The sequence below is a fragment of the Triturus cristatus genome, chromosome 1_1, assembly GCF_964204655.1.
Source record: "Triturus cristatus chromosome 1_1, aTriCri1.1, whole genome shotgun sequence".
Lineage (NCBI taxonomy): Eukaryota > Metazoa > Chordata > Amphibia > Caudata > Salamandridae > Triturus > Triturus cristatus.
Genome location: NC_140579.1, coordinates 830,180,268 through 830,201,150, shown reverse-complemented (window position 1 = coordinate 830,201,150; position 20,883 = coordinate 830,180,268). Strand labels below are relative to the sequence as shown.

Here is a 20,883-nt window from a genome sequence, read left to right as displayed (position 1 = left end):
TTGGGTGCTTCCAATAATCTCTCTCCATCTTGATGTTTACCCTTTTATAGGTAATTCAATGGGGTTGAAACTTAAACAAGAGTGTAGTGGACTATTTTTAATCTGATTTGTAACAGGATACTCTGATGCAGAGTGGTATTTAACAACAATTGTATCCATATCAGTCACACATTTTGTACATATTCTCTCTGTATAGCACTTGAGCACTTTAAAAACTCACCCATCTCACCATCACTGTGCCTTTGCATTTTTGAATACTACTATACAACGCATAAAAAAGATAACTTTAACCCTTTAACCTTATTGTTTTAGATTGAATAAAATTGATTTGTGCTCAAACCAGCCCTTAGAGACCACTGTTTTCTTCATTCACGGTGATGCGTCTTAGGGGTGGATCGGCAAACAAGGAGGCCCTAGTCTTCTTGCTTCTCAGGGCAGACTCAAGTTTAAGATTTAGGCTATCTGGGCACCATTAGCGCCACTTCAGGGTCCAGGACTGGAGGGGCATAGCTTGGAGTGTCAGAACTCATGCTGAATGGGTCCAGGTGCAGTTTCAAGATGACTGGAGCCTTTTCTATCCCTTAGGCTCTGATCAAAAGGTCAGCAAAGTAAACTTTGGAGTCACTCTGGAGGTCCTGGATTCAAGCAGAAAGCAAGCCTCAAGCAATGTACAGTCCTTAGGCAGCCCTCAGTGTCCTATGCAGGTTCAGACGTGAGCTGAAGAGCGGGTCTGAGGGTCCTAGATCTATACCTGGTGCCAGCTTTAAAGAGCAAGAAACTTCAAGAGTCTCCCTCACCCCTCTAAAGTGTCTGGAATTTCCTTCAGCCCTGGTCCCAAGATGTCTGGAGTCACAAAAGAGGAAGAGTGTGTTTGTCTCCCTCCCCCCCCCCCCCCCCCCCTTCTTCGCTGCCCCCACAATTGTCCTTCACTTCGAGTGATGTCCTCTGCATGTGTTGAGGCAAGATCTTTAAAGTGAAATGGGGCTGTGCACAGCTCCACCTCATCCTGCCAACATCCAGGCTCTCTATTGTGTCTCTGTATGACAGGAATACACGATGGCCAACTATGCACTACACCTAGTTAGGCACCCAGGACACAGGCATCAAATGGTTAGGTTTCTTCCCCCGGAGATGCTTGGAATTTTCTGCCTCCTATCCTGGTCCCAGCTTTTCTGGGGTCACAGTAGAATAGTGTCAAGTCCTTTATGAGTCTGCTCAGGAAGAGCCGGTGTAAGTGTGGCAAGTGACAGCTCCTACCCCTCGTATTACTTTACTAGGAACTTATAAGTAAATCAAATGTGCCAATTGGGAGTAAGACAGTTTTACCATGTCTAAAGGTGAGCGCACAAGCACTTTAGCAGTGGTAAAGTGCACAGAGCGCTAAAAGCCAATAAAGAAGGGTTCAGAAAAAAGGAGTAAAGGCAAAAAGTTTGGGTGTGACCCTGCAAGTCAAAAACAGGACTAAAGCAACTACCGCTTGACATCTCCAGCCTCTTCAAACACCGACTACCAGCACAAAGTTCTTCAGTATCTATTCAGAGACCCACTGTACAACTGCCTGGAACTCCAAACTCAAAGACTCTCTGAAAGCTGACCCCCCCCCTCTCCCATCCCCCCCATCTCCCATCCTCCCCCTCTCCCATCCCCCCCCTCTCCCATCCCCCCCCTCTCCCATCCCCCCCCCCTCTCCCATCCTCCCCCTCTCCCATCCCCCCCCCTCTCCCATCCTCCCCCTCTCCCATCCCCCCCCTCTCCCATCCTCCCCCTCCCCCCCCAGATAGCCTTCGGTACCTTTAGAACGTTTCTCTGACAAAGGCCAAAAAGAAACCACTCCTGAGACTCCCTTTTAGGAATGAGACCATATGGAACATGTGAGAAGTAAATATCACCCTAACTACAGTCATTTGTGAGACTACAACATGGAGAAAAAAATTCCTCCTTCCCTCCTGACTCAAGAGTAGGCCAACCCATTGCACACTGAAAGCAAGCAAGCAGACGGACCTACAAGGCACCCAACAGGTTTCATACCTTCTAAACAACATCAGATTTTTTTACTTTGTTGTTGCCCTGGGGGTCTGATCTAGAGGTGAAAGTAGGTAGGTAGAGACCATAGAAGGGTGACTCTTCCAGCACGCAACAGGGCATACATATCTACGAGGTGCAGACCAGAAGATGGGAATACTGACTAGGCACCAACTAGGGAAGGCACACAATTGGGTTTCTGTGCGGTTCAGGACCAAAACGAACTACCAAGGACAGGTAGACATATGGGATAGTCTCCACACTGCAGACATATCACCAAACTCTAGCTCACACCCTTTCGACACTTTAAATCCTTTCATCTGAAAGCATAGGATTTCCAGATACCAAGCCAAAACTACACAGAACGAATATAAACAAGCATTGGTAAAGCAAACAGGTCTTGCCTATGTGAGAGCTATTGGATTTGCCAATGTTATTAGCCAAGTTGCAGAGCAGAATAGCTTCTGTGCAGCATGGTTAAAAGTGTTTTTTTAAACAAACCTTTATAGCACGTCCTGTGTCACATCACTATTTTCCCCCCAAATTTCACAGCACTTTTTATTTAAATTTTAGCCATGCTGCATTGCAGCTATAATGTCTACAACATAGCTAAAAGTAATAGCTCTAACATAGACAAGGTATATTGGCTTTGTCAATGCTAATTTGTAAAAGCAATTTGTGAACTGAAAGTAAAGTCCCCGACTAATTTAAAAAGGAAGTATTGCATTTCATTCGCCTTGAGCCAGGAAAAGTTGACGCATGCCTTTTTGAAGCAGACCAAGACAGTCATTTTTACATACAACACTAGCAGCTCACACGGTGCTGAGAGTTCAGAGAACACACACTTATACACAGTGTGCGCAGAACACATGCCCACGCTGTACAGAGTCCATACTCATACAGGGATGCCTACGGGTAGCTGTGCGATTTACAATTACTGGATTTACATTTACATGCACGTAGTATAGAATGCATACAGTATGCGCAGAACACGTATAAGATGCATAAAACGGAGAACACATATTTACATAATATATGAGCAACACGACGGGAAGAAAAACAAGCATTAAAAATGCAATAGGTCTCACCTTTTATTAAGTTAAAGCCATTTGCTTTGCTATACAATACCATTAGCAAAGCAAATGGCTTTAACTTAATCAAAGGCGAGACCAATTGAATGAATGAATCCAATTTATCATGCGCTACTAAGCCCAATGGGCGTCAAGGCGCCTAACCAAAAAATGCTAGTTAGATCAAATGAACTTGCTGACTGGTAGGCCTTGACGAAACACCACGTTTTGAGCGCTTTTTTAAAGAGGGCTAGTGAAGGTTGGGCCTTAATCTCCGAGGGGAGGGCATTCCATAATCGAGGGGCCACGTTGGAAAAGGCCCTGCTGCCCCATCTGACTTTCTTGGAACGGGGAACTACAAGAAGATTCATCTCGGAGGAGCGAAGACACCTGCTTGGGATATAGCAGGTTAGCAGGGAACCTAAGGCATCAGAGGATCCGGCCAATAGGGCTCCATACACCAAGCACAGAAGTTTGAACGAGATCCTATGCTGGATTGGAAGCCAGTGCAAACTCTTCCTGGCAAATGTAGCCGAGGAAGCATTAGGTACAGCCAGAACAAATCTTGCTGCAACGTTCTGCACAGCCTGAAGGCGTTGAATGAGACCCTTGTTATCTGCATATAGTGCGTTGCAATAGTCCAACCTTGAACCCACTAGCGCAACCACAATCTGCTTACGGGCCTGGGGGGGGAAGATAGTGAACGATTCTCGTAAGAATCTTGATAACCCCCCCAGCAGGTGGCCACCGTTCTATTGACCTGGAGATTCATAGTCAGCGAGGTGTCAAATATAACGCCAAGGTTCCTGGCAGAGTGGGATGGAATAGGGCAGGTTCCCAAAGATGGGGGCCAATGCTCACTGGACCAAATATCCTGATTCTTACCAAAGATCAGGAACTCGGTTTTATCGCCGTTCAACTTTAGGGAGTTTTGGATCATCCATTCAGAGACTGCTTGCATGCAGTTCCTAAAGTTGAACGCGGATGTACTAACCGAGTGAGCCAGGGACACCATGATTTGGGTGTCATCGGCATATGACACCACCTCCATCCCCTGCGATTTCACAAGCCTAGCAAGTGGGGCCACGTAAATGTTAAACAAGGTCGGGCTCAAGGCCGACCCCTGTGGAACCCCACATTGCAAGGATTTGGCAGGAGAGAGGAACTCTCCAAGCTTGACCCTCTGCTCTCTTAGATCTAAAAAAAAAAAAAAAAAGGACAAAAGGCTCAGGGCCGGACCCGCCACTCCTACCTCCCTCAGACGTGATGTTAAAGTCGAGGGAGACAGGGTATCAAATGCTGCCGTTAGATCAAGTAGGACCAAAAGAGTGGTCTGACCTTGATCCACCTTCGTTCAAATATTATTCACCACCATAGTGAGTGCAGATTCCGTACTATGGAATTTCCTGAATCCATGCTGGGAGTTGTCCAGAAACCCAGAGGAATCCAGGAAAGCAGACAGATGAAAATTAAGGTGGGATTCGAGCATTTTGGCTGGGGCAGGCAGCAGAAATATGGGTCTGAAGTTTTTGGGCATTTCTGGGTCCAGGGTGGGCTTTTTAAGCAGGGGCTTCACTATCGCCTTTTTCCAGGCTGCAGGGAAAAGTGCACTGTGCCATAGCACCATTCATCACCTCCATCAGAGGCGGTAGTAGGGTGTCCCTACATGCTTTCAGCACTTTCAAGGGACAAGGGTCCGAAGGAGAGGCCGACTTTGTCCTGCCCAACAGAAGATCAAGCTCCTCAAAGGAAAGCGGCGGGAAATGGGTGAGGGTCTTAGTGGGATCTCTGGTCCAGGACTCCAATTTTGTGAGGGCCAAGGGAGAGTGAGCCCCCAGGGTACTCCTCTGTGTTTCCAGAGCAAGATAGATGTCCTCAATTTTATTATGGAAAAACTCAGATTTTATTACACAACTCCTGTGAGCCCACAACTGGATCAGGCACTTGTAGGGAACATAGGGAGTCCACAATCTTAAAAAGTTCCATAGATGTGAGGGATGTAGTAAGGTTGGAGAAAAACTCCTGCTTTTCCTTTATCACCCTGACCTTGTATTCTCGCAGCAGACGTTTGTGTGCCTCTCCTTCAGTGGGGTCCCAGGATTTTCGCCATCTTCTCTCCTGTCTCCTGCAGCTCTGCCTCAGGACCCTTAACGGCTCAGTGAACCAGGGAGCTGAAGGTTTACGCCTTGCTGAGTACCGAAGGGATGCAGGGGCTAGCACATCTACAGCTCTAGTGATAGAATTAGCGAGCTCTTGTGCAGCCTCACCAGCTTCTCTGGTAGATGAATACGAGATACACCCTATAAACTGAGCAAGGGATTCGTTGGTAATATTCCTATAGCTCCTTTTGGGTTCTCTGTTGATGGAGCTCAGCTTAGGCGCACCTGCAGGGGAAGATGCTAATTCTAGAGGCACTGCCAAATGGTCAAAACAGACCAGAGGCAGGGGGGGACCAACCGAGAGTCTCGGGTCGTTAGTAAACACCCCGTCTAGTATATGGCCAGCCCGATGGGTTGGGCTGTTCACCAATTGAGTAAAGCCACACGCGTCCAGCGAGTCCACCAAGGAAAACGTATCTTTAGACCCCAGGTCATCCAGATGAAAATTTAAGTCCCCTACTATGGTAAGATGGAATTTACCAAAAAAGGGTTCCAAAATTCTAAAGAGCTCACAGCTGAAGTTGGATCTGGGTTTAGGAGGTCTATAAATAAGGATGCCTGTAAAGGATACCGAAGGGGAACAGGAAATAGAAAAGTACATAGCCTCAAAGGAGTCCGAGGGCTCAGACAGGGCTTTAATACTACAGGCAAAGGAAGCTTTATAAAGAATTGCCAGCCCGCCCCCCCCTACGTCTAGTTCTGTCGAGTCTATGCAACGCATAGCCTTCAGGAATCGCCATCAATAAATCGTGAACAGACGAGTCCGAGGCCCAAATTTCTGTCACAAACACCCAGGAGGGTTTCCTGGCAGTCACAAAATCATGAAAGGCAACATTATTTTTAATGAGTGACCTAGCATTGACTAGAAAGCCCTTTCTAAGTTGGATATGGTTCGGTAACACAGAAGAGTTTTGTGATATCCCGTTAAGGGAGCAAGAGGGCGATGGAACACTGTCGCAAGTATGGCATACAGAAGAACGTAGAATGCCCTCAGGCGACAAGCTGTGGTGACAGGCTAATAGAGACTAGTTTAAAGCAATCATCTCCTGGAAGGAGTACAAACATGTTACCTGAGAAGAAGAATGCAAATCCTCTGTGCCCAGCCCGTCCGCAGTGCGGACGGGCGCAGACGGGCTGAACTCAGGCGTAACTCCGGCGGAAATCCGGCGTCCCCGCTGCGCGTATCCGCTGCGCGTCAGCATGACCCCCTTATGTGTACGTCTAGCGTCCTTGTGACGACTAGAACGTCCGACCTCCAAGATGGCGCTGGCAGGCGTCCCTGTGTACACCTAGTATGGCCGCCAAGGTTTCAGAAGCACCGGAAAAAGGGCCCGCCCAACAGCTGTGCTTTTCGGTATATTATGGTGCAGGTAAGTGGGCTCGGGATAAAAGCATGGGATAATACGAAATTAAATATAACCAAGATAAAAAACGGGATATTTTAAAAATGCCAGAAGTAGGCGGCAAGAACAAACAACAAATTACGCAGCGCGCTCTGGACGCTCTGTGTCAGCTAGCATTTTCAATGCTGGTTTCTTTTTCCAGTGAGGGCAAAAATGGAGGGACCAATAGAGACCCGACTCAGGCTGAGAGAAGTAAAGCAGGCGCACCAAGACACTATTTAAAAACAGGGACATTTATCTGTTTAACCCGGGCACTACGCAAAAACTGTGACATTTCTTTAATTTGCAGCAAAGTGTCAAGACACTGGGACACTGCTCCAAAAACCAGGACCGTCCAGGACCTCTGTTCACCCTAACCGACAAACGTGTAAGCCAGTCTTCTCAAAAGGACCGTAGGTGAAGTACTGTTGTCATTAAGAAATATAATAAAGTATTGCCAGACACGGCGCCGGAAGAAATCGGTTTTTCAGTAGGCTGTTCCTTTACCTCGTGTGTTAGTACAAACTGAGTGTGTGAGGAGCACTGTTCATTTTGGCGCAGTATTCACCCGCAGGTAACTTCACTATGCGAATAATGAAAAGAACAGGAAGCCGTCATCCGCCAACGGGGCCAGGTAATTGTAGGCCCAGACTCTGGCTTAGTTCAAAAGCTTGTAAGGAACATAGGTATCATGGTTGAAAACATAAAATAATGCAGAACAAAAAAACGTCCCAAGGGGCTCTTCATGGAAACGTGTCGGAGTGGCTCAACTGTTTATCATGAAAATACAGTATTATTTTATTATTTTGAATATTAATAAATTGTCTGAGAACAACATACTCACAATCTAAGTAGACATTACAGAAAACATTGCAGTTCAAGTTTATCATTAAGTCCTGCTGGCAATAACGTATGGGGATATTTGGTCCACCACACCTCTCTCTGAGCTAGTACCTTAGTAGTATCCATTCTGGGTTGGGTTGAGGTTCATGTTGTAAAAGTTCCCACCTGGATTTGATAATCTCTCGTAAATTGAAGATCAGAATCTCAGAACACAAAAGCTCCATTCGCACAAAACGTTTTAAGTCCCATCTTGTGACACATTGGTTACAACATCAGCATTCCATCGCTCAGCTTAAATTTATGATACTAGAGATAATCTCAACTAATAATAACAATAAAGTAATACTCTATTAATTTATTATCATTTTTTATTATTATTTTTCATTGTTCAATTGTCTCACTATTTATTGTCTCACCATTCTTAATCACGTAATTTCTTTTCACTTACTTTTTAGTTCATAGGTTCTGCTTGCACTAGCAGCCCTTACTTTTCACATATTCACAAGTCACTGTTTACTATTTTCTTCCGATTATCTCTCGAGATTGAGCTTCAAACTCAGCTAAATAACAAGCACTTCATCCATTAGAGTAATATGTAATTGGATGGTTGTGTACGTCTTCTGTCAGATATTCATTTGTTCAGCAGTGAGAATTGTGGATGTTCTCGGTTCAGAACGCAAAACACACGTGCATTATGTTACTGGCATTTATGGAGTAGTAGCTCTTTGTGTTTATTTCGTATATGCTGCACTTAGATGCATTGGCATGGTCAGCATTTTATTTTTTCACTGAGTGTTATATGGCAGTCTCCAACTACAGTATTCATAGGTTCAACTTTAAACTTCAATCTCTGGACTTTAACAGTGGTTCGCATTCAAGATGGAGCCCACACTTTAGCAGTGGTTTAGTCCTTTCTCTCTGGTGAGCTCAGCGTTCGGACGTCACACGCAGCCGGCAACATTTATAAGCAATTCTAGTTGCCGGGTTAGCTTTTTGGCAAAACAATTTTCCCAGAGACGGTGCTTGCATGCGGAAGATTCACCATTTTCTGATGTTCTAGCGGTAAGCAGGATATCATGTTCATGTTGGTTGGGGGTAATGCTAGCATATAGGTTTATCAACACACCAGTTAAAAGCATGGTGTTTGTTTCTGTCCTTCGTAGGTTGTGCTGTTTATGCATAACATTGGTCAAGTGTCAACACGTTACAGTCTGTTCATAATTTCAGAGTGGGATCTAAATCACAAAGGAGTGATCAGCGTCGTATAATCAGGTATTTCAGTGGCGCGTGTCTGCTTCTACTGAAGGTATTAGAACTGCCTTTTTTGGGGTTTTACTTCGTTTTTGTTTGTTTTGGCAGCTTTTTTGAAGACGTTAGATAGAGTTGCACTTGAAGGTCTCGAGGGTGTAAGTCACTGAGTATATTGAAACGCACAGTGTCGTTTTTATTCACATTATACCAGTCACTTCAATAACTAGCGCCTTCCCTAACATTTGCAGAATCATAGTCGATTCATCAGGTTCTGATTGGTGTTGCTCGACAATTTACTCATCAGCAATATCACTGAAGTATTTGGCATATGAGCAAGTGCCACATCATTAGCACTTAGAAGTGTTCTTTTCTGCTTTCACACTCACGCTTCGGTTTGGGATTACAGGTATGATCTGGCCAGCATGTCTTATCATTTTTTCCGTTTGTCTTTCACAACATTTGTTTAGTTTAGAGGATCTTGGTGCACAGATCTCATTATTTTTCTCATTTAGTCAAGATAAATGTCTGAGATACATACGTACGAGCATGATTTCACCACTTTGGATTTGTACGCTGCATCTTGAGTACTCACATTATGTCTATTTGACTATAAGGCATCAACATAAGCAGTTGTTTTCTCTTCATTTTCCACAGATGCCCCTGAAGAAGGGATTCTTGATCATCCCGAAATGCATTGGGCAGGATTTGCAATAACGACAATTGTTGTTGTTCTTTGCGGATGTATTTGAGTTTTACATTATTGGTCAATAGCTATGTTTTTGTTTATGCGGACAAATTTAATTGACAAGTGTGATAAATTCACCTATTAATGTCATTGTTTCTTGAAGATTCTCTCAATCTTGAATGAACATAAACAGTGTTTATTTAGTACAAGAGCTTTTGGATTTTGTGTCTTTTGAACTTATTTAACGCATGTGCAAATATATACTAATAATTATTGTTCAGTGCTGTGCATCCGGTATACGGGTGGATGTCCACCTGTCTCTTTTTTTGTAACAAATGGCAAGAGCAGCCATGTTTGTCCATGCAGGCGTGCGCATGAAAAGCCCTCGTAGAATCGATTACAAAAGGTACTCGCAAATGCGAGAGAAGTGCATGCGCTGCTTTTGCCAGGCGAGACCTAAAAAGCCAATAGTACCTCAATCACATAAACGGAAGGACCATAATCAGGATAAAGCAATCTGTACTTGGTCCATGCTCCTGAGGATAGAAGACGAACTGAAGCCAGCACATTCTGCCCAATTAGGAGGCAGAAAATAAGAGTGACAATGAAGCCAACGAGTAATAAGCAGTGGGCAGCTCCAAGCTCCTTGTTTTACAATATCTCTCACAAGCAAAGGTGCATGCGGTGTCGCAGGTGAGATGGTAAAAAAAAAAAAAAAAAAAATAGGAAAGTGAGCGTGGTAGGAACCTAGCACTACACATCAGTTCTAATTTTCAAACATGCAAAAGAATGAGGAACAAAGAAGAATTTAACAAAAGGTTTCATTTTCATCCATTCTAGAATTATAATAATGTACAGAATCTGTAAGAACAAACTCCAAACAAACTATTGTGTTCGGTGTGGTGCATCCGACCTTACACCAGATGCTAAAAATCACAGATAGAAAAACAAAAGTAGAAAAACAGCCCTTGCGCCCCCCCCCCTCCCCGCCCGCCCCCGGCTGAATGACCTCACTGGGCCGCGGAGTGAAGGGTAAGCTGCAGGGGCTCATAGGTCTTTGATGACTTCCTCCAGCTCCTCCTTGGAGTACATGTGGAACAGTGTGCCGGGCTCCACTGTTGCAAGCTGCGAAGGGAAAGAGAAGGCAGGTTAAGAAGCAGGACACAGTATGATCAATGAACGCGCGGCCGAACAGCTGCGGCAGCTCCGCTGACGGATGCTGTCATGTGGGAATCTCCGCCTCACCCAGACACTCGCCCACAGCTTAAAACAAGCATTTGCAATGCAATAGGTCTCGCATTTTGAGAGTTCTAGCTATGGCGTAGTAAATAACAAAGTGTTTTACCTCGCATTTTTCCCCAGAATTGGCAATGCCAGTAGGTTTGGCTATCATGTAACAAACATTTGTGCAGACAACACATGCAAACAGCATTTTTTGAATGCTTGTTCGCAGGATTACGTGTAAACAAAACACAAGTGTGCACATACATCGAAGGAAGCACCGCCAAAGCCTTCTAATTAAAACACGAGCTTAAACCGCACCCAAAATAATTAATTACCTAACCCTGGCCATGTTCTCAAATTCAACACACCCCAGTACAGTGTTTTATTCCTTCACTTCATCACTTACAATATTTACATTACTCCTTGCTTCCTATTTTTACTAACTCAAAGCTGAAGTACAGAACCCTACTGCGCAACCAACTATCCTGCAACAGAGAACCTCTTTCAAGGCAAAGCTTGCAAAAAGCCTGAGAGTCATGTAATCTCCGTCAGCATCGACTTCCCGCTGGCCACAAAACACTAATTGGCGACAAAAAAAACCCGAAGCGGAGCGCACTAATCGGGTGCCTCTTAAGGCTTCCGCTGACGATGGAAAGGTTTGAAGAGCAAAATCACAGACGCCCGTTCTGTGAACCCTAAAGAGAAACGGGGAGGCTGTGGAGCCGGGGTTTCACAATCAGTTTCTCCCAGCTTCTTTGTTAGTCTCATTATACTGTTCCAAACGTGCAAAAGGGAATAACCTGCGAGATGTTTACCAATGTATTAGCGCATTGTAATTGAAAAAAAATAGTTTGGAACAAAAATGTAACACACACGTCCAAAACAAAATCATAAAATGTCTCTTGTTTAATGTCTACATTATAAAATATACTTTCAGGGTGAAAGTCAACAGATCAATGTAGTTTCTTTATATTACTGTACAAGACAGACTTTATTAAAGACGCGTAAACAAAAATTATGCGACTTGACCTTGCAAATGAAACCGTGAAACAACAAAACACCAAGCAAGACTTTGCAATTTGGAATAAAGAAAAAAAAAAAAAAAAAAAAAAAAAAAAAAAACACGCACTTGACAGGAAAGTTCAATGTTTGTTAACAAAAGCATTTGAAAAAAAACATTTCTTCAAATGATAGGGGAAAAGACCTACTCAACATGTACTCAATATGGGAAGGTATAGTTGTATATAAGATGTGCAAAAAGAATAAACAATGTAGAACTGGGTTATAGAAAGGAAAACTACAGATTGGGGCAAATATTCCAACCCACAGTTTCAATAACTTACCCTTCGATTCACGGGTACGGAATCCTTCGAATTCTAAAAAGATGACCTCGCCCTAAAACCAAGCAGCTGCCTGGACGAAAACTTTACTGTGGCGCAAAGGCGTTACTCGGCTATGGAATGCCCGAGCCCTTTAAGAAATTACAAGCAAGGAAGGATTTGCACAAATTTGACCACGACGCTTTCAGAATTTCCGTAAAAACATTAAGGCAAAAAAGTCCCGTCTAGTTCCAAAAGTGCATTATGAATGATAAGTAAATCCTGCTGGATACAGTCTGGTGTCTCCCTCGAGCTCAGTTCCTGGAGTGATAATGTTCTGAACTTAAAACACACACGCTCTTTCACCAGGACATCCCGAGTGCACACAATGGCAACGCACAACAATCCACGCGCCCCCATCTCCAACACAAGGAAATGGAATGTTCCATCTATACGCAAATTTTTCTACAAATGCTCATCGGACACATTTTTTCCCCCTTCAGTTTGTAAAAAATGACAGATCTTTTTATGTTGGACGACTGCGCGTAACTACATACATCACCAAGACCCAAACTGGCAAGTTCAATTAAAGCTCAAAAAAAGTATGCCAGCGTGCTGTGATCAAAATATTGAGCTAATAAGATAAATACAAAAGTAAACTGGTAAACTACAATGATCACTAAGGCAGCTATTGATAACATAGTCAATTAAAGTGAAATCGTGGCACAGATAAAAAAAATTGTCATTATGAAAGTATCTGCAGTGGTTGCTGAGCTTTCGATCAGTTGCCACTACCCATCATTGTGAGTGGCTTGATATTGTTCTGTGGCATTAACAACAAGATTTATGAGCCCATGTGCCGGGATCTGACTGGGGCTGTTAAGCCCTGGAGAAAAACAAGCCCGGCGGAGCGTGGCGCGCGCGCTTGGGGGCGGGGGAGCGGACCCTTTGAAGTGCTCCCAAAAGGCGGATTGCATGGCGGCACGATGCGTGTGATTGTGTGCGTGCTAGTCATGCAATCCGCTTTTTGGGAGCACTTTTCAAACCCGCTTTCTATAGTCTCGCTTTGCGATCGCTTACGCAATAGCAAGGTCGAGACCTAATAAACCACTGGTCCAGAAATAATCTGTGTCGGGCAGAATCCTTGCCCTGCCCAGCCCAGCAGACAGACAGCACCTTGTCGTGGGCGCACGCAGAGCCACACCTGGCTGTGCAGCAGGGGCACACTTTCTATGTAAAGTCTCCTTCGTGCCAGAGGCCTGGCTCACAGGCCGGTGCAGGACAAGCTGTATACCACGTGATAATCGGTACAGTACTGGGGTGAGGGGAGGCATATTACATGTGGGCGAAGCATTGCTTCCCAGGTGCTCCGATACGGTGATCTCCGCTTGAAGGCACGAGAATGTCAAGCTATGTTTCAGGGAACACTCTCACGCTAAGGCCGTGTGTCTGCACTGCTGACGAGTACAAGTGGGGCCACAGCAGCAGTTTACCCTCCATACAAAAGGTGCAGTGACCGTCCCTGGTGGCGGCCCAGCGACCGTCCCTGGTGGCGGCGCACGCTGCACCTGTGCAGTATTATTACATCCAACCACAGCTACCTCAATGTTGATTGCGTTCAGCTTCTCCTCCATCACTTGCTTCAGGATCGTCAGGGCAGACTTGATTGCCTCCTTCAACGTCATGGACTGCAACGAGACACATCATTTAAAAATCAGTATCCGAGCACCAGGCTAATAGCCATGGACTTTCGTTTAACAAATCTGACCATTCTGCATTCATTCAAACTGAACGCACCCACTCGATAACGATTCTAAGATTAAACCTAGGAGTGGACCCTCATTGTTCAGCCTACATGGAGCGGTCATGCAACCCTAACGGCATCATCTCAGCAAAGCAGTGCAGACGTAGGGAGCACTGCAATGACGACTGTCAAACACACGCTCTAGTGCAAGTGCACCCCTCAGTGCAAGCCCAGGCAGCTTTTCAGGCTGGGCTCAGGGACCCGCGCCGCCACAGGTGACTGGGCAGAGGAGGAGGAGGGTATGACAGACGCTGCCCACTTTGCAGGATAGGGTCACTGAAAGGAGGAGGAGTTTCCGGGTTGCCTTAGCCACTCAGCAATTATAATGTATATCAGGATTATGCAGAGAGCTAGCAAGAAGACAGGATCCCTGCTACAGTCATGAAAAGGGATGAATCACGATCACCGCCCCCAGCAACAAACTCCCACTGGCAATGTGTATAGAGTCAAATCTGAATTCTGAGAAGAAACAAAAGCTATTTCAGAAACCAGGCTAGGCCTAATGTTGCTCAATCGTCACGAAGAGTCTACTGAGAATATGACATCATAGAAAATGCATATGAAAATCAAAACAACCATATGTTCAATGGTTACCATCATCCACATCATGTTAAAAACGTAATGAGGACTGATCCACCTAAGCAGAAATAATCGAGTCTCACTGGCACTGCAATATTACACCAAAAGTTTAAATCCATTAATTGTGATAATTTTCAATAAATATTTCGGTTAATAAAGTGTAAAAAATGTGAGATACCGTTTGCATTCACCTATGCACCTTACGAAACAGATGGTGCACGGGCGCAGCCAATCTTACAATTGATTTTTACTAAACTTTTCAAACTGAGCCTCTTCAAATTGCAAATATTTGGTAATATCACGCGAGAGATTCATCATCCATACAGCTTGTCCTCCGTGACGGTGGTCAGTTTTAACCTCACATGCTGCCATTTTAACGTTAGGAGAACAGTCTCATTACATTCCTACAAATTTCCACCTGCACAAACACACATAACTCTCTTTCCTCAATTTCCTTCTTCATTGGTGAATTTAAGATGTTGCAAGTGAATTATTCCCACTCTTCAAGATTGTATTCCTCAAGGGAGAGCCAGCCCGAGTCCATGAAGCCCTAAACCAGCTTAAGTGCTCAGCCACGGCCACTGGAATTATGTGGCAAGGTTGCCTCATTTATGCAGCAAGAAAGGTCAAATTATGCGGAGTAGCACAAATGTTATCATACTATTACTTCATTATGTTGTCTTTTTTTAAAACGGTGAACACCCCCTGAGCAATGGTTTCAACTCTTATTTCCAGTTTAACACCGTAATCCAGCAATAAGTAACAGAAAGGTGACCGGTCAACCTTTGCAAATTGACTCCTACTGCGCAGCAACGTGTCGCTGTATTTTTAGTGACTTTTGATCCGTCTGAGCTAGAACTTTTTGGGGTAAAAACTTGCAAATTAAGCAGTATAGGATTTATGATGTAGTAAATCCATAATTATGCGGAAAACTTAGCGGACGCAAATTTGCATAATTGCAGTGGCCTTGACAAGCGCCTTATACACAGTTAGGAAAGGAAGGTGATGGGGGAGGGGGCTTTATGTGCCTGTAAAAGGATCCCATTCAAGCGATCACAGCTCAGCAGTGCCACCTTGTGGGCAACGCTACGTTACTGCGTAAACCAGGGCGTCAGTGTATTGATTAATCATAATAATGTGAAAAGGCGGCAATAGAATGCCTGCTCGACACTGGCACAGAAGCTGAACAGGACAGCAGTCCTTACCTTGTGGTACACCTCCTGTAAGGAGCTCTGCGCACCCTCGGAGGCAGAGCCGATAGCTCGCGCATCACACTGGATGAAGGTCCCAGAAGGGTCCATATGGAAGCTGAAACGAAAATGGGGCAGGGGGTGAGAGTCTGAGGAGGTTGCGCGCCCGCCTCGCCAGCACGAGGTCACTTGCTGCTCTTCTCCCCGCCAAGTATCGGGAAAAGCCTGTCTCGCAGGCGACCCTCTGCACACCCGCACTCACACCCCCTTTATACCCCATCCCTACCCTCGCACGCCCGAAAATGGGTAAAGTACCCCTATATTACAATAATCGTCCCTCTTTAATACACGCATCAGAAGTCTGTACTTACAGCTGGGGCCCTTTCTCGTCCGTTCCTCCGAACAGTAGGGCCACTCCGAAGGGACGGCTCTGCAAACAGAAAAAAAAAAACAGAGCTAGAAACATCACTAGGGATAAACTGCAGAAGGTGCCGCTGATATAACACCCACCCACACAGGTACAGCGTCTAAGAGCCGCATAGGTGGTCATGCCTGGAGGCGACAAGTACTGCCTTTGCACTGACGTACATTATAAGCAGCCCATGTCCTAGTTGCAAGCTAAACTGCTGCAAGCCGGAACTGTCCTCATCAGGGGCTTTTGCTTGCACGGAACCGCCGGTAATGACCATTGCCTCACAGGTTTGGACCCGCCTGAAACTGCCTTTAGTACCAAGGATTCTCAGGAGAATTCTCGGCAAGTAGAGTGCATCTGGGAACAGACAGGCACGTGACGTGCGTGCAGAGGAGACCCAAGACAACACGAATCTGAAAGAATAACCCGTGCTGTGAAAGCGCAGGGTTATATCTCCAGTGAGGCGCACTCACCATGGCTCCGGGATCGGCATCTTCCTCCCCAAACTGCAGGGCCAGATTGGAGACGGACTGAGTCACACTCCCCACAGTCATCGTCTCGTTGTAAGTGAACCAGTGGTTCTGAAGAGAGAGGACAGAGCGAGAAATGAACCAATTTAAACTACAAATCTCTAGCCACAACTTTGTTAAACGAGGAGATGCGTTAACATTGACAACCCCAATAAATCCCTCAAACCATCATTTGTCTGCAGACCAATGTCACGTACTCTGAGGTAAACTGATCTCCTTCACACAGGCTATGGCTCGGTCTGCGGCACAGAACTTTGTTGACGTGCGTTATATAAGCACCAAGCCCTTCTCCTCGGTTCAATACACACTAGTAGTATACCCTAAAAACCTCACATAGGCTATGCTCAAGAGTCGACTCTAACATATATATTGCTGCACGGAAAGAAACCTATTTCACACAACTTGCAGTTTTTGTGGGGCATGCATCTCACAGGCAGTTTTGATGCACTGTGTTGCATTTTATCTCCAAGAACCTGCAGATCTCCAGACTTTGCTCAAAATCCAAGGGCCCACTTTCCTGCAGATGCCACAATTCCAGTCAACAACAGGACAAGCAGAAAGAGAGGTGCAGATCCACACCAGGACCAAAAAGTGGACAGGTTACACCAGGTAAGGTGCTGAGAGTTTGATCCTGCTAGTCAAGTATAAGATCCAAACAGTAATCTTCTTTGGCCCACTAACAGTAACCAGGGGTCACGCCATGACGCAGCAAGTCCTATGCCCAAAGGCGCATCAGGTTAGTTGGGAGGTAGTAGCGAAGTAATCATCCAACTGGTAGATCTCAAGATATAGCCATCATAAGGGTTCTCTTTAGCCCAAACAGGGACATCAAAGACCCTAGGAATCTGTTAACAGCCAGTTACAAGTGAACGGTCATTTGTTTTCACAAGGTAGCCCCAACCAGACTTTGTGAACCAACAAACAAAAGTTCAAACGTCCATAATTATTAAGCAAACTCTTTAAATACCAGTTTATTTAAACGTTATCAGACTTTTAGCCTTAAACCAGACACTATCAATGAAATCCATTGAACATTTTTGGAATCTGTAGCAGATATCAAGTGACTGATGTGTTCGATCTTTCTGGAACCCTTCAATACCTTGTACACTTTCATTGCCTGGCTGTTATGCACGGTGGTGATGCAGGGCATGTGTAATCACAGAGTAGCCCCCAGAGTGATACTTCCACAAGTGAATTACAGGCAGCAGCCACTACATTGCTTTGGCGCATTACACTGTGTGAACCTCGATGGGTTCGGATCTCTGGAATCCTAGCTGCCTCGCTGTTTTGGTTTCCACTGCTTCTCATTTACGGTTCTAACTCAAGTAAAAAAAACAAGCATTGAAAATGCAATAGGTCTCCCCTTTGATTAAGTTAAAGCCATTTGCTTTGCTATACAATACCATTAGCAAAGCAAATGGCTTTAACTTAATCAAAGGCGAGATCTATTGCATTTTCAATGCTTTTTTAAAAAAATATGCTTTTTAAGTGGCAAGCGCTGGACAGCTGGAACTTTGTCATTGTGCATACTTCTGTTTCTGAACAGTTAGCATATTATTCACGTTCTTTTGCATCACCAGGACTTGAATCAAAAGAAAATGTGTAAACAGTTAAACGTTATTGTTAACGGGGGCCCCCCAAAATATTGCTTGCCCAAATCCCCAAAAACTGAGCAGACATCAGGATTTCACTAAGAAATAAGAACCAAATGCACCACCCCTGTAACTCATATCTATGCAATTACCGACAGTCACCAATTATATACCTTACAAAAAGGAAATTAAACCGCAGATTCCCGGAATTACCAGAATTGAATTAAGATCATCAGGTCTATGGTTGAGCAATCACAATTAAGGGGGCAGAAACGGGGATTACAGTCAATTAAACAAGCAAGGGTAGATTTCAAAGCATATGAATCCATGCAAAGAGTACATGAAATGTGAAGTGACGTGAAACCAAGGAAGCAGGCAGCCGACAGCAGATGCTCTTTTAAAGTCTATGTGGCACTGCAGAGCTGTGGAGAATCAACAGACATTACTGCTTAATTTTACTCTTCTTCAAATATCGCACAGGTAAAACAAGTACACAAGGTCTATCGGAACGCCACATACATGTATACGCATTTTAATTATTTACTCACAGCATACCTCCCCCTCAAATTGAATATAATGAAACAAGCTGAAATGGTGTCCCGCTGTGCAGTTAGATGGTGATTTTGTGCAAATGGTGTGAACCTGCCCATTGATAGAGAGATTTGGGATCCAAGTGGTAGAGTGCACACTCAGACAAAATGTACTCCAAGTGGAAATATGTCCGATGGCTTATGTCTGCACTGGCCAGGAAAAGCAAAAAAACGTGAGAAATAAAATCTATGCTGTAGCCTGGAGGGATATAGCATTACATTGGAAGTCGCCTGAGGATGTGGAAAACTGGGCTGTTGTGGAAGGGGCAGCTCTGAACTCTGGTTGGAAGTATTGAGAACCTTCCTGAATAAAGACAGTAGGAAGGAGCCGTGAGTTCAGCCCGCTACATGAGCAAGGCAGGAAGGGTATATGGGCCCATGGGTGAATTACCCGGCTTCATCAGCACATCGTCTATGTCACCTTATTAACAACACTCGTAGTATTAGGCATGGTACTCTAGTCTAGGGGTGGTGGAAGGAAAGAAGGACGAACAGCAAATTAAAACTATCTAGAAAAACGAAGGTGCAACATTGGACGGCGGGCCGGGCACAGGGGGAGCTGATCACGGAGGCGGGGCGTATTCAAACTCCCACCATCCACCGCATGTTGCTACCGGGTGCAGCACCGCTGCCATCTAGTCCCCTCCAGGTAACGACTGCGCGGGCCTGTCTAGCGCGTGTTAATCGTCTTAGTCGGGATGCCCCCCTGTATTCTCCGCTGCTACCGTTGGTGAGCCTCCCCAGGGGCCGGGCGCATTACACGGAGCGAATGCTGCAAACATGGACGGATCGCGCCGTGACGGAGGTGGGGGATGTTATTTTTTGAAGGGAACTTGCAGACATTTACAGCATTGGTCGGAGACTTCGACCTTCCCGAAGGGCAATTCCTGAGGCATAGGCAGCTTCTCACGGATTGCCGTAGGCAGTGGCACGCGATCGACATGGAACCCCCCCCCCACACACCCGGTCATCCATGCGATCCTACAGATGGGGCCAGGACGCCATCCAATCACTTGGATCTACAAAGCTCTGCGGACCTTGCGGCAACCAACGCTTGCACCCCTCAGAGAGCAGTGGGAAACTGACTTCCGCAGACCTCTACATGATAGAGAATGGACCAGGGCCCTGGAGCACACCAAAAAAGTGTCCCACAATTATCGTTTTAAGAATATACAACTGCACATCCTGCACAGAGCGTACCTCACTCCCGAAAAATTACAGAAATACTTCCCTGACAGTTCGTTTGCCTGCCCCAGATGCCTGGAACCTGCTGCATCGTTTGTACACATGTTCTGGGACTGCCCGACACTGCATAATTATTGGCACACGATTCATACTGCTCTCCACACGGTCACAGGGTTGCAAGACCTGTACACATGGGAGGCGAGCGCGCCCTGGGTATACACAGGCGACACAAACACAAGAAGGTGGAAAGACGTTACTCCTCCCTAGTGCTTCTCCTAGCCAAACTGTGCATCGCCATGCAGTGGAAGACACCGGGGCCCCCCCCCTAGCGGCATGGGTAGGCGCAGTCAAAAAATGGGGTAAAGCGGAGGAAACATTCCTCAGAACGGAGGAAGCCCAAGGGATGCGCAAACACCCGATCTCCCTGCCATGGGCCATGTTAATGCATTCCTTCGCGCACTAAACAGCTGTGGCGGGCCCGCGAGCGATCGATCCCCCAGCCAGGAGCCCACCCAGTGAGACACACGAGAAGACCGGGCACCCGGTGCGTCGCAGTCGTAGACGACATCTGTCCCGCTACCACACTTCACATAGACGGTAACTGGCATCCCTGCATCATCCTCCTCATCTGACTATCCTCATCCCCATCCCCGCGCCTGCGATTACTCCGACATCATCCCACGCGATGGTCCAGTGCTCACGCTCAAGACTACTGTCGCTCACATCCTGCGGCATAGTGCAACTCCCTCCCCCAGTTTCTATATCCCCAGTTGGCTGAAGGTTAACCCATGGCTGCAACCCCATAGCTTGATGATACGCTTTGCAGGGACATAGACACTACATGGCTCCTATGCGGCGCAGTGCTCGCCATGCGCAGTGGTAGGACATGCCCAGACCCCGGACGTCTGTCCGCAGTTTACAAAGAGTAGTAACACGCAACCCCACGAGTCCACGGGCTCGGGGGCTCACCTGGGCTATGGCTGGGCGTTCCTGCCTTATGTAGTTCTACACCAATAGTAACCCCGAATGTGCCTCTGTATGTAATG

General features: G+C 45.8%; 1 protein-coding gene across 2 annotated transcripts in view; it reads right to left on the bottom strand.

The window, feature by feature from the left end:
- Positions 1-7,826: 7,826 nt before the first annotated feature.
- The window catches only part of LOC146871140 (proteasome subunit alpha type-5-like), a 79,282-nt gene continuing 66,225 nt past the window's right edge, over positions 7,827-20,883 (bottom strand). Inside the window, exons 5-9 of one of the 2 annotated variants that reach the window (XM_085650300.1) lie at positions 16,414-16,521; positions 15,900-15,958; positions 15,544-15,646; positions 13,557-13,643; positions 7,827-10,537 (exon numbers count right to left, since the gene is read on the bottom strand). In XM_085650300.1, the coding sequence (XP_085506426.1) occupies positions 10,460-10,537; positions 13,557-13,643; positions 15,544-15,646; positions 15,900-15,958; positions 16,414-16,521 (435 nt within the window). In that variant the 3' untranslated portion in view covers positions 7,827-10,459. The remainder of the gene's footprint in view (positions 10,538-13,556; positions 13,644-15,543; positions 15,647-15,899; positions 15,959-16,413; positions 16,522-20,883) is intronic. The other variant, XM_085650301.1, reaches the window with a different exon arrangement.